This window comes from Vidua macroura, chromosome 4 (assembly GCF_024509145.1).
Source record: "Vidua macroura isolate BioBank_ID:100142 chromosome 4, ASM2450914v1, whole genome shotgun sequence".
In the NCBI taxonomy this organism is placed as follows: domain Eukaryota; kingdom Metazoa; phylum Chordata; class Aves; order Passeriformes; family Viduidae; genus Vidua; species Vidua macroura.
Window position 1 is genome coordinate 38,555,763 of NC_071574.1, and position 13,038 is coordinate 38,568,800.

General features: G+C 39.0%; 1 protein-coding gene across 7 annotated transcripts in view; it reads left to right on the top strand.

Moving 5' to 3' along the window:
* Positions 1-673: 673 nt before the first annotated feature.
* The window catches only part of WDR17 (WD repeat domain 17), a 65,822-nt gene continuing 53,457 nt past the window's right edge, over positions 674-13,038 (top strand). For 3 of the 7 annotated variants that reach the window (XM_053974918.1, XM_053974917.1, XM_053974919.1), the window contains exons 1-3: positions 9,247-9,315; positions 11,597-11,714; positions 12,891-12,991. In XM_053974918.1, the coding sequence (XP_053830893.1) occupies positions 11,627-11,714; positions 12,891-12,991 (189 nt within the window). In that variant the 5' untranslated portion in view covers positions 9,247-9,315; positions 11,597-11,626. Of the gene's footprint in view, positions 701-928; positions 939-9,246; positions 9,316-11,596; positions 11,715-12,890; positions 13,008-13,038 lie in introns of those variants that run through there. The other 4 variants (XM_053974920.1, XM_053974921.1, XM_053974922.1 and 1 more) reach the window with 4 other exon arrangements.

Consider the following 13,038-nt stretch of genomic DNA (forward strand, 5'->3'; position numbering starts at 1 on the left):
GTACGTGATAACTGCAGGTGGATTGGGATCCGGTGGAATGCATTTTATGACTCCTGTTTGATGGGATTAGTGCGTGAGTCTGCAGTTCCTTTCAGCCCCTCAGCATGGAGCCACGGTCTCTGCGAACGAGGTGCAGTTGCAGCTAAATGAGTCAATATTCATGTCACTTCATCAAACTGAGTCAATTTCATGTCACTTTTCAAGTGCTTGGCTTGACGTCTGGGGGTGGACCAGCAACCCCCGGAGATCCTCGGGGAGCGCAAAATCGGCCCTTCCCGCCTGCCGGTGGTTTCTGGTGCTCTGACAGTAACGGGGAATGTGGCTTGCGAGCTCTGAAACCTCCTCTTCCCAGCCGCCGCCCCAGCCGGAACCCGCACGAACAGTCACGCAATGACAGCATCACTTATGTTGGAAGAGATGGATTTGCCTTCAAGGCCACCCAGTCCCATCGCAGTAACCCCTAAGCCACGACCCGCAGGCCCAGCCGGTGTCTGTGTCTGTGGAGCAGGGGCAGGGCCGCTGACCCCACACGGCCCGCGCGCCCCGCTCCGAGCAGCCGCGCCGGGGCCGCGCTTGGGGTGCGCGCGCGGCAGGCGCGTTGCCCGGTAACGCGGCGGGGGCGGGCGCGCGGGTTGCCCGGAGACGGCGCTGCCGTGCCCGGCGCTACCGCGGCCGCGCTGTGGGCGCTGCGGGCGGACAGGTGAGGGAGGCAGGGAGGCAGGGCTGGCGCCTGCCCCCGCGGAGCGGGCGAGAGCTCGCCCGTCGAGCCGGGTCGGGCAGGGCAGAGGAGGTGCGGCGCAGCGCGGCGTCCCGGGAAGTTGCGCGGGGCTTGGCCGCGCCGCGCCGCCCTGCGCCCACCTGCGCTCCGGGGACGGAGCGGCCCCGGGGAGCTCTCGGGGCTGCGGGCGGTGTCTGAAGCATCCAGAAGCCGTCTGACGGTACTGTCGGGATTTTACACTGTTTTGGGGACTGTCCTACTCTGTGTGTGTCTCTTTACAAACGTGCTGGTGCGGAAACGCGAACTTAAGATCGAGTAAAGGCGGAGGCAGCAATCTCTAAAAGAAAGCAAACGCTTGCCCTACGCTGGGAGGGAGAGCTTTGGGCTTGTTTATACTATAAATGCTTTTCCCAGCTGGCACGAGGGTGGGAGGGGGAAGCAAAATCAAGCTTCGAGAGTTAAAAAAAAAAAGTCATTCAAGTACAAAAGCAAATTACAAGCAAAGTAAGCAAAGCTTATGAAAGTGAATTTAAGACAGCAGACTGCAAACGAAGAAATAAGTTTAAGGGTTTCTCTTTCTGTACAGTAAATTCTTCTGATATCTTAAGAGATGTTGCTTCACATAGACATTGTCATGCAACAATTTGAAAAACTGTTTTGGAAGGCTTGAAGATGGCAGGTATGAAATCAAAGTCTGTGTGAGATCTTTAATTACTTGTAATGCTGCAGTGAAGAACATAATCCTGGATTTTAGACTCAATAAAGACCATATTGTTCTTAATAATGGGCTTAACCATGGAATGATATAGAAAATAAATACTTGGCAATGTCCTTTTTGAGTGCTAAACCCTGTTGGTTCAAGAGTCTTTTTCTGTTTGCCATGCACTTAGTCTTTCAAAAATTTAATGGGCTGGGAAGTTCATTGTATCTCTTTCTAACTAATTTTAGAGGGTTTTTATAGGCGTGTTGAGCCTTGTGGTTTTGTACCTTGTTTAAAAATTTTGCCATGAGATTATGCAGCTACCTGCTTATTCGTAAGAGTATAATGGGGAAGAATTCTGGTAAGAAACACATAACAGTAAAATGTTCTTCAAACTTTAGTACAGTTATTTCTGGTGAGGCATATTTCCCACTGTTTTAAAATAAGTTCAAGGTTCTAGTCCTTGCACTTCCTAATTTTTTGTAGTCGTAAAGTAGGGAAAATATACATCGGTTGTGATGTTTCTTTCCTAATTACAGGCACAACTGTATAAGTTACTGATACATTTTGAGGTTTCTGTTAGAGAATAAGTGCCTTGGACAAATCAGTCTAGATGACTTTGTGATATTATATTTTGCATTTCAAAACTGTTCAAAAGCTTCAGTTAAGACTGTAGTCATCTTCAAAAAATTGTAACCCATATGGAGACATGGTGGTATAAAGAACTTGCAAAGGTAATTTGGAGTATGCATGGAAGAATACAGATAATGCAAAAATTTTAAAATATCATGGGGCTATTGTTTTAAAATATCATGGGGCTATTGTTACTGTTTTTTTTTTTTTAATTTTTACTTATTAGTTATTCTACAGTCTTTATCCTCAGTTTCAACATTCTCTATGTTCTATTATACCAAATCTTGGACTCTTTGAGTAGCCTGGCTGTTTAAAGGACTCGTAACACACAATAAATTTGTCATTTGGTCATCTGCTATGAGGAAAATTCCCAAATAGCAAGAACAATGTAAGAAGGTCCTTGGTGAGTCCTAATGGTCCATTTAATTCAGTATTTTATTTCTAGCAGTGGTAATAGGAGATTATAACTTAGGGAAAGCAGTATTTCCTCTTCTTGCAGTCTGTGAATTAAAGTTGATGTGGCCAGTAAGAGTAACTTCACCAAGACCTGGTGGTGATGTTGTGTAACTGACATTATTTGTTACAAAGCAAAATATAGGCAGCACAAGAAGAGAAGTAAATATCAATATAACATTGGAATTACAGAAAGTGGCTACAAGAACTGTAAATTCCCCTGTAGGGTACAGGCAATTCAGTGACATCCTATCACTCAGGCTAGCCATTATTTATGGTAGCAGCTGAGCTGTAATGCGGGCACTGGAGAAAGACAGAAGCTTTTATGGTAATCTTTTCCCCACTTGCATCCTATAAGTACACCTTGGCTTTATCCACTGGGGCCGTTTATTCCTTATCCTGTTCTAGTACTGGTTGGAGAATTTGTTATTTCTGGTATGTGTGGGATTTATTTGATTATCAGTAAAGGCCTGTAGAACTTTGCTGACTTTTTTTATTTGTTGAAAATATCATGTATTAGTTCTTGAGGCAGTGTCAAGTGTGGGAACTTGCCTCTTCTAGTTCTTTCTTTGCTGGTATTTTAATTTATGCTGATGACTTTGCACTGTTGTGTCTGCTAAGTCTTCTCCTTATATTTTTTCTCTTGAACTACTTTAATTGTATGTGGAAAACTGTTTGTAAGCAAACAAGTTGATAAATAGCAATTTTTTAGATCTTCATCAGTGGTGAATCTTTTTTGTTGTTGTTGTTGTCCAGAATCTAATTTTCTATTTATTGATGGTAGAGGCTCTCAGAAGCAGTTGTTGCAGTGGAAAAGGATTGATGTAATCTTTTTTTTTTTTTCCCTTGTGCTGTATATTATATGTCTATTGATGAGGCTAGTAGTGCCCTTCCCCTACTTCATGAAGTTTTTTTTCTTAATGCTTCTCTTGACTGTAAATTTGCTTCAGGTTCAGGAACCTTTACCTACCTTCTAGCCACCGTGACCAATTTGAACCCAACTGCTTAGTATGTATGATATCTTGATTCAAATAACATTTCTATATCTCTGATAATTGCCTCCTTGTTTCATTATTTTTTAAACCCCTGTATTTGAAGTCTAAATCCACCTCTCTTGAATGGGCTAACCAAACATAATGTATGAATGACTGGTAAAATGGTGTTAGGCCTCCTTCTGTGTTGACAATATCTTTCCTAACATATTGTACATCTCTTCTGGCTACATCCTGTTGGTGGCTCATACTTTTCCTATGGTTTATTGCATTCAATGTTTGCCTGATTTTGTAAGGGTTTTTTTTTTTTTCCTCTTTCTCTCATTTTCACTGATTCCATTCTGCTTGATGTACTGTAGTTGCGTAGTATGTACTCAATTTCATGGTCTCTTAAAACCCACCATCTCTATTTGCTTTTTTTTTTTTGGGAGGGGGAAGGGGACACACCACACAGAGTGTTTATCTTGTCCCTTTGATTTATATGTTTTAAGATCCAGTTTGTTTCTGTCTTAGGTGTAATTGTTGACATTTATTTCTACCATTAGATAACGTGCTCTGTAACACCTGTCTTAATGAGACATAAATGGCCTAGTTTGTGGACAGTCTGAAACTTAATTCTTTGGTTTTAAACTTATGTATTTTCTTTTTCAATTTGGCTAAAGAATCATTTGGAGGTTTTATGTTAGAGTTGATTATATTTAATTTTTTAACCCCACATAGGTTAATCAAGGTCTAAGAGAACTAATTAATGCTACTATTTTCCTTCTTGTAACTTTCTTTTCAAGTTGTTACCTATTGTCTGAAAATACCTGTGATGGAGGACTGATAATGATTGAGTGAAAGAGGATATGTCAGATCCAGGAGATCAGTTTTGATTGGTTTTGATTTCAGGAAAGAAAGATTGAGACATCTGCTGTGAAGTGTGAGGTTAGTGTTGAGAAGAGCTCTTCTCAACACTAATCATTTGTTGCTAACCTAAGCACATCTTTTATACCTAACTTCTGGCTGTCATCAGGGTATGTAGTTGTATCCCATTCTGGTTTCCCAGAGAATAAAGGACAGTCTTTTTGCAGTTAAAGAGTTTCTTATTTTGGGGTTTGTTGTGATGTTTGCTTTTTGAGGTTTCTTTTGCTTTTATGGATATTTGGGCACAAGTGGTTCTGAAGTGTCTGAATAAACCAGTTAAACTGACTGCTCTGAAAAAATTCCTAGGGCAGAAGATCTTATGTTTTAGAACATCGTATTGGAGATAAACTTTTTAAGAATTGACCTCTTTTTTTAATAAAATAAAGTTTTTCTTGCCTACATTCAGTTTTAACTAGTTCAAATTTGGAAAATTTTTAAGTTGATATACAGCTGGATATCATCCCCATTTTGACTGTTCAACCGTTCTTATCTCAGCAAATCCATTAACAAATACAGTTGATTTTAAATATTACTTCTAGTTTCACAGCTAGAAAGAATTTAGTTTATTTCATTAAATTATTTTCCTACTTTCAGTTTATTTTCTTTGTGGTCTTTTTTGGGCTACAGATGCTGACATTTTTTTCTTCATAGAGAAGTTTTTGGTACATGAGAGAGTGTTTGTTATTTCTTATATCTGCCTTAGAAATTTACTTTATAGTAATTATTATTTAATTTATATTTATCCTAACATCTGAATCAGCCAACTATAGTATAAAAAGTCGATATAATTAAAATATTTACTTTATAATGTGTGCATTATAATTCCAGACAGGGATTTGCACTATTATAATCTAAATCAATTAGAATCTGTCTCTGAAGAATATGTTACAATGAAATGATTTAGCTAGACATAGATAAAATCTTGTGATCGTGATACTAAAAAATACGTGCAATATGTTTCTTGGCATATGAACTATTTGCTGACAGACCAAAAAATCATTAAGTGGCTGTGTGGAGTTAGCTATCTGCCAGGTTAAATCTTAACTGGGGCACTTTAATGTTGTCTACATTCAAATTTTATACAAGTAGTAATTATGAAACTAAGACAAGTATTTCAATATAGACATAGTTTTATGAATAAGATTGTAAATTTTCTCTGTAAATATACTGTGTGTCCTTTTTGTCTTTTTTGGTCAAGAACACAATTGGAGATATTTAACTTTGTCATTTTTATATGTATTCTTCACAGAATTAGAATGGCATCTGATAAGCCATAATAAAAGTGGTACCATAAATATATATAAACTTATAATTTTTTTCTTAAGCGATGTTAATTTATTTTCTTGGAAAAAAACTATAAAGCTTCATGTAATTTATTTTTACAATCCAGTCGTAGAACATCCTTAAGAAGATACATGATCAAGTCCAATCCACTGCTATTGTTGGTAGCTAAAGCTTAATCTCCTCTTGTAAACTGATAAAGCTTAATCTTAAAAGTAGCTTGTGACAAGGTTGTGTGAAAGTCTCAGCCCAGTGTAGATCTGGTGGTGATGATAGTGTTGTACATCTGTTACTAACAACTTACTCTAATCACTGTGAGGTGGCCTGGTTGTTTTGTATGTCATCTTGTCCTGATAAATCCATACAGCTTGTTGGGAAAGAGCAAGTGAGGAAAAAAAAAAAAGAAAAGGACAGCTATTTAGAGCCATGCTGTGTTTGTGCCATTAGTAGCTTGATAGGAGTTGGAGAAGTCCAGGGAAATCTAATTGTTGCCTGACCTCGTATGACATAAGATCACTGAGGTATAGGTTTGCTGTGTCATTATCATATGATTGGTTCTAGCACAGCTTTACTGTAAACATTGTATTTTAGGACTTATTTTAGGATACATGGCATCATTACATGCTTTGTGTTCTCAGTGTAAAGATTCTTAAAGTGCTAGTTAAGAAATAAAGCCTGAGGATTTAAGTGACTTCTTTACTGTAGATGTTAGTGTAATGAATTTGCATAATGGCATATAAATTATGAAAGTAACTAATTTCTATACTTTTGTAATTAAAGGAAATTTTAAAGTATTTTATTCTTGGGTTATTTGTTGTGCATTTTTGTTATGAGGACATTCTTATAATGAGTTTTGTGTCTAAAATGCAAAGTAATTCAGTAGTTAAGACATAATTTTTAGAGTTTTGATGGGAGATATTATGAAATTATGTCTACATGGATTGGCAGGAAATTTTCTCACAGAATTGACTACAGCAAAAATAAAAAATTCTGAGGTAAAAATTGAATTAATTGAAAATAATTTTTAATTTTGAAACATATATAATGCTACTGATTTATGGCAAGAATATATCAAACATGACTTTTTATAGAAGTTAAACAGAGAAATGTCTAAATATTTCTGTATATAATAGTTAAGCAGAAACAGAGCAGTGGGCAAAGATGTATTTGAAAAAAGTTCATGGTTGGTTGTACATGGTGGGTACAGTATATCAACTTCAAATTATTAATTAACAGCAAATTTGGCAATAAAAGTGGAAGATCAAAATAGAGGTTTCTTACCTCTCATCAGTTTCTGAAAATCTTTATTCATAACTCAACTGCATTGCTGACTTCTGATATTGCCAGATAACATGGGAGAGTAGCATCAGTTTGCTCATTTTGATGCAATATAGGACATTCTTTTCAGATGTAATCTTTTATCCCATGTTTTCTATGTAAATTTTACATGTATGTTGTATTTAGGTACAGGGTTTTTTTAGTGTGTAGAGATTGAAGCCACTATACTCTCCAGCATATTCTTCCTGATTCCTAAGGTCATGTGTTTTGTAAAGGGCAAGGTAGTAAGTAGCTTGCTTTCATAGTAAACAGATATCTGCACTGGAATGACCAGAAGATCAACTTTCATATTAAATATAAAGAGAAGATAACCACTGTTTTTCTTGTGTTTTTTTGTGTTTTTTTTTTTTTTTTTAATTGTTTTTTTTAATGATTTTTTTTTTTTGAGGAGTGGGGTGGTTGGTTGTATTTAGTTTCTTGTAATTCTTGATCATTGTAGTGCTGAACTTTAACAACACATTGTGATGTTATACTACAGCATTATTATTATTTTCAACATCCCTTACACTTTTTCCTTCTGACTCTTTTAGTTTTTTTGTATTTAGGCCTATTTAATATGAAATAAGCTAAAATAATAGTACTTAGTTCCAAAGGGAGGATTGTGAAATGTCTGCAGCAGAAGTTTGATCATAGAATCATAGTATTTCTCAAGTTTGAAGGGCTCTGTAAGGATCATTGAGTCCAACATTCTGCTCCTTGCTAAACCACATGACTAAGAGCATTGTCCAGATGCTCAGTGAAATCTGAATGATTTTGTGTCATGAAAGCTTCAGGAGGAATCTGTCCTAGTGTCTGACCACACTCTCAGTGAAGAACCTTTTCATAATGTCTAACCTGAACATGTCCTGACACATTTTCATGCCATTTTCTTGTGTCAGCTCAAGAATTAACCAATTGTTTCTGCATCAAATTAAAAGGATGTTTTGATTTATTTTATTCATTCCAGAATATTGTAAACAAATTTATTGGGCAGTATATTATGTATAAGACTTTATATGCCTTGATGATGTCTCTTTTGGTCTGATCTATTTGAGATCAAAGAACACTTAACTGGAGGTACCAACTGGACTTTAGGTTAAGAGCATACTAAGTTACTTATAAAGCATTTAATAATATTATTAATTACAATAATTTAAGGGATCAAACACTTTGAGGTTTTAAATATTTTATTATAATATTTAGTACACATAATTTTATTAATCCTACAAACCCACATTTTGTTATACCTGTATGTCATGGTTTGACCCCAACCAACAGCCAAGCTCCACTCACCCACTCAGCTACTCTCTCACTCCCCCACCAGCAGGACTGGGGAGAGTATCTGCAGGGTAAAAGCCAGAGAACTTGTGGGCTGAGATAAAGACAGTTTAATAGGGAAATCAAAAACCAATCACACAAGCGAAGCTAAACAAGGAATTCTTTCACTGCTTCGCATGGGCAGGTAGGTGCTCTGCCATCTCCAGGAGAGCAGGGCCCCATCAATGGTTACTTAGGAAGACAAACACCATGACTCTGAATGTCTCCCCCTGCTCCTCCTTCCCCTTGCTTTATGTACTTGGCATGATGTAGTATGGTCTGGAATATCCCTTTGGTCAATTGGGGTGAGCTGTCCCAGCCTGAATTTCCTTACAACCTCACATGCACTCCCAGAAAATGCCTTGGCTCTGTGTAATCTATATTAATTATAATCTCTGTGTTGTCAATTCTGTTCAGCACAAACCCAAAACATATCCCCAAACCAGCCACTGGGAAGAAAATTAGCTCTCCCCTAGCCAAAACCTGTGGCTTTGCATTCTTTTCCCCAGTCCCGGGCAGCTTGGGAGCCCCACTAAAGGCACTGCTTCTCGGCCAGACCGGGGTGCCGCATGGCCCAGGCGCTCTGGTGTTCAGCACACCAGTGTGGGGCTGGCTGCGCTCTGTAACCAGCACTGGGATGAGGCAAAGAGGCGAAGGAGGCACACCTTGTCCTGCGTGGCTGGAGAGGGTTTATTGCCACGTGGTGCTGCTATGGAGAGCAGCGTCTGCCCTCTGCGCCCACATGGACAAAATGGCAGCGAACAAAGGAATGCATGGGGGTTTTATAGAGGGTAGGCAGACACGGGCGGAAACCCCCCTCGCCCAATGGGGACAGGCAACGGGGGAGTGACGTAGACTGCGGCAACCAATGGGAACACGACAGGGGTGTGTACAGAGTTCCAGGATGAATGGGAATGCAGGGATGGGGTAACAGACACAGAACTCTCAGGAGTGGACAGGGGGGATGGTTACAGGAGTGACATGGGGATGCTCCAAAGGTAAGTGATGCAGAGCAGACCATAGTGCAGGGGAAATGGGGGTACACAGTGGTATACAGAACCGGCTAACTAACATTTATCAGAACCCGTAACTAAAACCCAGCTCGGGATGCAACAAAAACTGGTACACTATAGTATAATAGTTTTCCCAGCACTTGGAGATGAATCATGAAATAGGCAAAAACATATAATTGCCTCATAATACATTTCCAGTATTTCTTGTTTTTATTTTTTCATGTATAATTTAACACCAAATTTCTTAATTTATTCATGGGTAACTGCAACAGATATTTTTAAGCTATTTAATTTCCCATCTGCTATCCTGAGAAGATTTTAATTACATCTATACTTTTGAGTTGAAGATATTTACCAGTTTATTGAAAGGATAATACAGTATCCATATCCATTTTAGCCCATGCTTCCCTGATGATGCTGAAACTAAATGTGAGTCACAGTGTTTGTCTGTCTTGTGAAACTTATTGTTCTGACAGGTTGGTATTGAGGCTAGAAAACTCAGATCACGTAGATGGTGGAGCAGCTACAGGCTGTTGTAGTTTGACACTGGCCAAACTTCAGGCACCCACAAAAGCCACTTGCTCACCCTCCCCTGCCACAGCTGAGCAGAGGAGAGAAAAATTAATGAACTGTTCATGAGTTGAGATAAGGATTGAGAGAAAAAAAAAAAGCCCAAGGGCAAAACAGGTTCAACTTAAAGGTACAAAGTGAATTTATTGCTAACTAAATCAGAGAAGGATAATGAGAAGTAAAATAAGCCCTTAAAAACATCCTTTCTTCCCCCAACCCCTTCCTCCTTCGCACCGACAGTGCAGGGAGACAGGGCACGGGGCTTTGGTCAGTTTGTCAACCCAGGTTTTCTTCCCCTGCACAGGGAGAGGAGTCCTCCCCCTGCTACACCATGGGGTCTCTCCCACAGGAGAGAGTTCTCCATGAACCTCTCCAGAGTGGGTCCACTCTCATGAGCAGGAGTCCTCCCAGAATTGCTGCAACATGAGTCCCTCCCACGGGCACACAGGCCTCCTAAAGCTGCTGTGATGTGGGTCACTCTTCCACAGGGTGCAGTGCTCCAAGGACAGGCTGCTCCAGCCTGGAGGCAGGAAGCCTCTCTCTCCATGGGTCTCCCACCGGGTCACAGCCTCCTCCAGGCATCCACCCACTCCAGTGTGAGCACCTCCTCCACGGGCTGCAGGTGGATCTCTGCATCCCCCGTGGATCACCACGGGCTGCAGGGGCACAGCTGCTTCACCATGGTCTCACCACGGCCTGCAGAGGAATCTCGGCTGCGGCGCCCGGAGCAGCTCCTCCCCTCCTTCTCCACTGACCTTGGTGTTTCTGTTGTTTCCCTCACATGTTCTCACCTCCTCCTCTTGTCTGACTAGAAAAAAAACTGGGCACTTTGTTTTGATTTCTTTCTTAAATATGTTATCACAGAGGCGTTACCAACCCCTTTCATTGGCCAAGCCTTGGCCAGCAGCATGTCCATCTTCAGAGCAATCAGGGATTGGCTCTGCCAGGCATGGTGGAAGTTTCCAGCAGCTTCTCACAGAAGCTGCCTCTGTGGCCCACTAACTACCAAAAACCAGAGGGTGCAAAACCAATACACAGGCATAAAAAAGAAACAATTTTTTGTAGATGGTGGAAAGTACAGCTACAGGCATAAAAGAGAAACAAGTTTGATACTATTGAACTACTTGTAATTAATTGATCAAGATTCTCAGTGATACTATGTGCCCTTGTAAAAAAGACAGATAAACCCTGAAAGCAGAGTTTCCTTAATGGGCAAATACTAATTTACTTGAAACCATGATTTTCATATGTAACAAGCAGTAATAATGTGGATATGTTTTAACAATTTGTAAAATTTTTGTTCACAGAAGTAGTACCTCAGTAATGTTTTTCTTGTGCTCATAGACCATGGTTATGGTCAGGGATTTCTTCAGCACTCTCATTCGAGGTGACTGATTTGGTGCTGTATTTCTCATACAGTTTATGAGACCATGCAATTCTGTGCACTTTGTATACTTAATGTTTGAGCTGAAATCTCAAAGGACAAGTAATTTGAAAAATTTCAGCAGTATTGCAGGAAGTTCTGTATATTCTTGTGTCTGTATCCATTTACATGGATGACTGTATAACTACAAAAAAACCTGATAGTCTTGGAATGCTACTTCCTATTACTGGGTGTCTTGATTTAAATATTTATGGTTTTGTGCATGTGGTTTGTATTTTTAGTTTGTTTTCTTTTTTTCTCCTTGGCTGTCAGAAATTCTGAGTAAGAGGTTGTGAACCAAAAATGTTGCTGTTTTTCTTTATTCCCCTGGAGAATGCCACCTGCCTCTATAGTACCCTTAATGGGAACTACACATTCTGGGATAGGACAGGTAATGACACAGAATTACTCTGTGAAAATGCTAAGTAATGTCGACCAGTTAGTCATTCCAGCTACTTTTCCTACTTTGCTTTGTTTATTTCTTGATTAAACAATAGACTTCCTTGTTTAATATTTGCATTTATTATATTGCAAACTGTGGGGAACAGCTTGTTAAGTCAGTATAGAAAGGCAGAGGTTGTCTAGATCCTAGGTTTCTTAAGAGACTGGGTTTTTTTTAGGTCTGCACAATCTCTGTTGAGGATTTGATAGTTGCTGTAACCATGCAGTTAGGAAAATTTGTATGATAAACAGCACAGCTGAAGAAGTATATTTCTGCAGTACTGAAATGTGGTAGTACAGCTTTTATTCTCTTTTACCTTTCATTTTTACTGGCATAATGCACTGTGAAATCAAATGTGAAACTTGGAAGCATACCAAAAAGGATGCTACCTGCGGAAGGGATAAATGCTGTCAGATGTGTGAAACTCTTCTGAGGAAAAGAAGCAGATCCATTCCGATGAATTAATTAAATTAAGCTTTTTACATTTTTCAGCCAACAGTGATGGCTGCAGCTGAGCCCTTTAGGCTCTGCTGGCTGTGAACAATGGAGTTGCAGATTTTTTTTTCCTCTTAAAAAAAAAAAAAAAAAAAAAAAAAAAAAAAAAAAATTAAACCGATGCTTGGTATTTGTGATAATTTTGGCCCCTCCTACTGTGCCAATTGAAGCCACTCCCTACATAACCAAAACAAATCATTCCCCATGATTCTAAGGATATTTTACATTTCAGTACAAGCTTTTGTGCACTGAGCTAAATTTTGTAGATAGTACATTTTTAAAAAATGAAAGTAATTTTTTAGGAGACAGATAAGAATGACTCAAACAGCACCTCATTTTCGGAGCTCAGAAGCACAGCAAAATCAATCTTGAAGCACTAACCTGCTGCAATTTTAAATACTGGAATATATAATCTAATAATTGCTTTAATATTGAATTCTGTTTTCCATTAGAAAATTCAATAGGTGAAACATTTAAATTGCTGTTAAAAATATTTCAGATTACATATTTATGAATTTAAAACTTATTAATCTCAAATCATACCACAGACTTCAGATCTGATCTTTGAGTAGCTTCTTGTAGTGTTGAGTAAATTTTAACACAGATTTTATTGTACTTATATGTGTTCAGGTTCCATATTTTTTATTTCAACTGTGCCTTCTTTCATGGCTTGGATGACTTATATTTCCCACTGGTTTGATGAAGATGATTGGTATGAAGGACAACAAAGAGTAAGAATTGCTTAAAGTAATATTTTCTCTTTTACTATTTTTATATT